This window comes from Furipterus horrens, unplaced genomic scaffold, assembly GCF_987537825.1.
Source record: "Furipterus horrens unplaced genomic scaffold, mFurHor1.1.pri manual_scaffold_11, whole genome shotgun sequence".
In the NCBI taxonomy this organism is placed as follows: Eukaryota; Metazoa; Chordata; class Mammalia; order Chiroptera; family Furipteridae; genus Furipterus; species Furipterus horrens.
The window spans coordinates 59302018-59308017 of record NW_028327181.1 but is presented as its reverse complement, the minus strand read 5'-3'; the positions used below and the strand labels follow the sequence as shown (position 1 = coordinate 59308017).

Here is a 6000-nt window from a genome sequence, read left to right as displayed (position 1 = left end):
TAATGCCTGGGGCAGGGGTTATTTGTATTTGTTAAAATTTCAAAACAGACTGGCTGGGCCTTGGGTATTTCCTTGGTGCTTAGAACACTTTAATGATGGGTTACTGGGAGCAGAGGTCAGAGTTATGAAGCCACACTGCTGTTCTGTGAAACTCGGGGGGAAACTCTGTATTTCTAAGTCATCCCCTCTCCCCATGTGAGCACTCAAAATTGCAAAGATCTGCCCAGGAAGCAAAATACCTCAGTTTATCCCAAGGCTGAAAACAAACAAACTTAAATCATTTAAATCACCACATCACAAAAGGTAGCTATTTTGAAAGACTAAAAATGTCACTTGAAAATAAAGAGGGGGGACACACAGAAATGGGCTGAGAACACAATGGCTGGAGAGGGAGGAGCCGTAAATACAGCAGCCTACATGCCACATATCTCAGAGGAGCAGGCTCCTGCACACACGGCCTTCATAATACCAGAGAGTCTATTTGTTCACAATATTAAAGGGCATCTAGAATTGGCTACAGTAAGGGATCGAAAGTTGCCTGAAGAATGGGCACAGAAAGGCTGCATCCGAAGATGGCCTGTCACTCGGGAGGGTGGAGCTGCTGGGCCTTCCTGTTGACCAGTCTTGCAAAACTAGAAGAGAAATACAATTATTAAGGAAGCAACAGAGGGAAACAGAAACTGTAAATCATTAATTGGGGAATTTCAAAAGGAAGAAGGATGCCAGTTGGTGTGGGGGTTAGGGGGAGACAAAAGTAAGGTTCGAGTAGTGCCGGAGAAGCTGGCATTGCAACAACCCACTTAATCCTACCCTTTTATCTCCCAGAAGTTCTCCTCAAGCACATGTGGCAGGGAGAGTGAGTATAGGTTTGCATCACTGTTTGGTGAGACCCTGGGCCTCTTTAGCTCCTTAGTACTAGGGGACAGCCAGTTTTTATTTAATAACATAATCTCTCAGATCCTGAAGGGGAGGAGCAAGGCCAGGTTTTTCATTCAATGACAAAACCTACTCCAAGGTGCTGGAAAAACAGCAGGTCTGGAGGTATGCAGGGCACCAGGAGCAATGAGGAGGAAGGGAATTAGGGAAGAGTGATAATATGAAACAAGGAACACCCCATCTTGGTCCTATGGCCTGGGGAAAAATACCTGCCAAGCTTCTAAAGGCTGTTGCCTCTGATGAGGACAGCTACGTAATATGGGATCCGCGAGCGAGGGGGTGTGGGGTTTATAAAAGAGAAGGAAATGAAGCACCGGGCACAACAATAAATGCCAATGGAACTTTCAGGGGATGCTATCAGTTGGGGACTAGGAACTGGCTCTGGCATGGGGTGGGGCAGGTACAGAGAGTGCCCTAGAATGCCGGCTTCAACTTGAAATTGCTCAAGTTAGGAGAGGAGGAGTAATTAATTGCAGATAAGCTTCAATTCTGCATCCTCCATGCTCCTGTCTCATCACTCTGCCCATGTCTTCGTGTGGGTAATTCTTTGTAAAATTTCCTAACAATCATAATTACTTTCAATGGAAGCCCAAGGGCATGACAAGCCTCTTAGCATGGCAGTCACTATTCCTAGAGGTCAGGGTGAAAAATGAAGCCAGTTTTCTGACTCCACAGTGAGCTGCTGAGGCCTTGAGGACCCAAACTGATTTTAGCACCTATGACATATACATAGGGAAACTGGATACATACAGTGCAGAAAGGGGAGGGGTGGCTTTAGTCATCTGCTGTCATTCCTTTCACTGGATCCTTCTGTCTCATCTGAAACAGAAAACGCAGAAAAAATTGAAGCTCTTGCTGTTGATGGAACTCCACCACAGATTCATCATGCCTTCACAAGCCTGCCAATAGATGGGGTGGAGCGTTTTTTGTGCACAAAGTCAATCAGAAGAATGGAAACCTGTATACATACAGCCAAAGCCGCACCACTTAGAGCTCTGTGTCACCAGTCCCACCATCAATGACTTCTGTTTCTCTCGGCTGCATCCCGTGTTGGGGTTTAGTTCTTAAGTTCCTGTCTTTGACTCTCTCAATCATTCAGCACATAATTTATGAAGCATCATTTTTGTGCTGGGTACTGCACCAGGCCTGAGGATTCAGCAGTGAACCAAAACAGACCAAGTCTTACTACGGGGGAAGTGCTACTTTATCAGCTGGCTATAGAAGGCTTCTCTGACAAGGGAATGAGTGGGAAAACCCGAGACAGTGTTCCAGGCAGAGGAAACAGCAATACGCTCTCCTGAGCTCTGTTTAGAGGCTTCGCCCAGTCAATCAGGTGGGCACAGTGTGGTACCACAGTTTGGCACAAGAACACAGGTAGAAATGACAGGGGGCAGATCTCAGCTTAAAAGAAGTGTGAAGCTCCTGTAAAGCAGATGGGGTCTTCTTAGAAAGCACTGAGTGGTCTCGTCACTGGCACCTTTCAAGAAGTGGACACAAATTCTTGTTGGGATACTGGTGTGGTGATTTTCCTTAAATCTTTTCTGACTTGAAGATTATATTTGCAGAATGTCTATAATGTGTATTTTAACTTCCCATTATATATATATATATATATATATATATATATTTTTTTTTTTTTTTTTTTTAAATCCTCACCCGAGGACATGCTCACTGATTGTAGAGAGAGGGTAAGGGAACGAGAAAGAGGGAGAGAAACATCAATGTGAGAGAGAAAGAAACATCAGTTGGTTGCCTCTCGTATGTGCCCTGACCAGGGACCAAACTCACAACCTAAACATTGCCCTGACTGGGGAATCAAACCCACGACCTTTTGGTTTGCAGGATGACACCCAACCAACTGAGCCACAACCAGCCAGGGCCCATTAGATATTTCTTTACTATGAGTTTTCTGCTCAATTTTTATTCTTTCTTCATTCAACAAATTTTGAGCACATAAGAGTATGACCTCTGGAAGAAACTGCCTGGATTATATTCTGGCTTCATCACTAATTGTGTGAACTTAAGCACATTACTGGACTATTCTCTAAGCCTCAATTTCTACAATAATATGGGGCTGTGGTGAAGATTAAAGAAAGATACTCATGTAAGAGTAGTTAGCATATCAGAGGGCTCAGCGTGTAGTCTACACTCAGTACATGTTACTTGTGTTGTTATTTCTTTGTTCCTGAAGCATGTGTATGTACACAAGCTTGAAGAATCTGTACTTTTAATCTACAGCCCTCCTGAGAGTTTTTATTCACTAACTCTTCAATACTGGCACATTTTGCAGAGATTCTATCTCAGTAGCAATAGCTCTCCACAGGGAAATATTCTGACAATACACTTCCTGCCATATTTCAAACCCATATTTCATGTTCACACACAAACCCAGTAAGTCCATGTGGAACACAGGCATGCTAAAAATAATTCTCCTGACCCTCCCCTCCAATAGGCCAGAGATTCCTCAAACACAGTCAAAATAATTGCCTGGCGTACTTGGTGTAGATTCTTGGGTCCCACACCTGACAAATCAGAACCAATAGGAGATGGACCATAAGTGAGTCATAAAATGAATCTGTCTGACAAGCCTCCCTTTTCATAGTCCCCAGCAAAGATCCTCTGCCCGGAAAAGGAAAGTCTATTCTCAGACACTTACTAGCCCCAAACCTTTGAGTAGGCTCTTAGCTTCACCTGGAAAGCCTGTCTCCAGCAGATTTTGCTCAAAACTCACTTGCCTGAATGATATCTTTCAATTATTGTTGCTCCTGTAACTTTAGTTGTCCACTTAATTAATACCTGTTATTACAATATATTACTTCCTAAGGGCTCAACAGATGCACGAGTTTCCAACATGACAGAAATCGGTTAAGGATAAAGGCACTGTCATAGCTGTAAAAACACAAAAGCCCTGTGGTGTTAGGTTGGAATTGGGGATATTTTGTATGAACACAGTATGTAAGACAGATACAGAAATAAATACAAATGTAAAAGTTCCCCAGCTCTGTCCTATGAGAAGGCCTGGGACAGCAACAGCCCAACAGTGACGAGCACACCCAGCAGCCAAACACCACCCTCCACTAAAAGAAACCAGGGCTCCTCGGAGACATGGCCGATTACAGGGCTGAGTCACGGAAAGAAAAAGACCAGCCTGGGACACGGGCTGTGCTTCAGGTGAACAAAGGTAACCTCCCCAGTAACTAGATAGAATACAAGGAAAAGAACACTGAATCTGTGATATTCTGGCCTAAAATACATAAACCGGATCTATTCATTCAGAATCATTGGGCGTATCCAAATTGAAAGGTATTCCACAAAATGACTAGCCTGTAACCATAAAAAATTTGAAGGTCATGGAAGTCTAGGAAAAACTGAGAATATCACCGCATTGAAAGAAACTAGAAGGCTACAGGGGGTAATCCTGGGCTGCATCCTTTGCTTTAAAGAAATGGAGTCTCTTTACCTGACCAGTGTGGCTCATTTGGACGTCGTCCTCAGGGTGAAGGGCTGCCAATTAGATTTCTAGTCAGGGCACGTGCCTGAGTTGTGGGTTCGATTCCCAAATTGGGCACATACAAGAGGCAAAGCTTCGATGTTTCTCTCTCTCTCTTTCTCCCTCCCTTCCCTCTCTCTAAAAATAAATAAATAAAATCTTTTTAAAAAATTAAAAAGTGGAGCTTGCAGTTTTCTATAAGTTTGAAATTCTTTAAATTTTATTTTAAAGACAAAAACATTCTTATTAAATGCCAGCTCACTAGTGATCATACACATAAATTTCCAGTAATCTGACAAATAATTTAATATCATGGGAGCAAAGTTCCTTGGGCCTCAATCAGATCCTCATATACCCTGAGAGTTCACTGCTAACGCAAAGCCTGTTTGCCTGTTGCTTTAAGAAAGATGCCACTTCCTATCATGGAACTTGATAGCATCTCCTGCTCTTAGAGACAAGGTTGCCCCCCAGGGCACCACTGAAATACAAATGCATTATTTCATTCTTATAATGAAATGCTCTAAGAATGTGCATTCCCTGTTTCCTGGGGCCTAAGTGACATGAGAAATTTTATCTGAAGCTCCTAGTGTTCCTTGGATCAAGCCACTGCAGGCTATATATACACATATATACATGTCTGCTGAGGAACATGACAACAGAAACTCTTAAGTTTTTTTTTCCCCACAGTGGTTTCCTCTAGGAGTGTGGCCAGGGGTTGGAGGAAAGGGACTTTCAGTTTATTACTTATTTATTTACACAGACTTGTATTTTTAAATATTTTCTATATCTTTTGAAAATTGCTTTTACCATAAAATATGAAACACTCTTGCCCTGGCCGCCTAGCTTAGTTGATTAGAGCATCATCTCAGTATGCCAAGGTTGCAGGTTTGATACCCGGTCAGGGCACATACAAGAATCAACCAACGAATGCGTTAATAAGTGGAACAACAAATCAGTGTTTCTCTCTCTCTCCCTCTCTCCTCCTCCTCCCCCTTCTTCTCTCTCTATAATAAATAAATTAAAGAAACAGTCCTTGACTTAAAAAATCGGTAAATATATCCTTGTCAATATCCTGGTTGTGATACTGTACTATAGTTTTGCAAGATATTGCTATTGGAAGAAACACTTGAAAAGTAACCATAAATCATTAGCACTCCTGAAGGAACACAGATATGAGGCACATGTGGACTTGTTTTTAGAATCTCTTTAGAAAGCCTCTCTATAAATAGGTTCAGCCCCTTGGGAAGGCAATTTGGCAATACATAACAAGAGTCCTAAATTTTCTAATTCCATGTGTGAAATGTATTCTAAGGAAATAATCCCAATTACCAAAAAAACTGAGCGCACAAAAATTTTCATCACAGCATTATTGACAACAGTGAGAACCTGGAAACAACATGAAGGAAAATTCAACTTGGGGTAATGACAGTACAGAGCAGCATGTATGTTGCAGGCAGAAAGATCTATGTGAAGAAGTATTTTAATGGGAAAAGGCTTTGTTATAATGTTCAGAGAAAAGGGTAAGATAATAGCCTGGGACATGTATTACAATCATAACTAAATAAAAGTGTGCA

At 42.1% G+C, this 6000-nt stretch overlaps 1 protein-coding gene across 1 annotated transcript in view; it reads right to left on the bottom strand.

Moving 5' to 3' along the window:
• Nucleotides 1-308: 308 nt before the first annotated feature.
• Nucleotides 309-6000, bottom strand: part of PITPNA (phosphatidylinositol transfer protein alpha) — a 35660-nt gene continuing 29968 nt past the window's right edge. Inside the window, exons 11-12 of the mRNA XM_090290663.1 lie at nucleotides 1687-1755; nucleotides 309-632 (exon numbers count right to left, since the gene is read on the bottom strand). Of these exons, the coding sequence (XP_090146789.1) occupies nucleotides 1711-1755 (45 nt within the window). The 3' untranslated portion in view covers nucleotides 309-632; nucleotides 1687-1710. The remainder of the gene's footprint in view (nucleotides 633-1686; nucleotides 1756-6000) is intronic.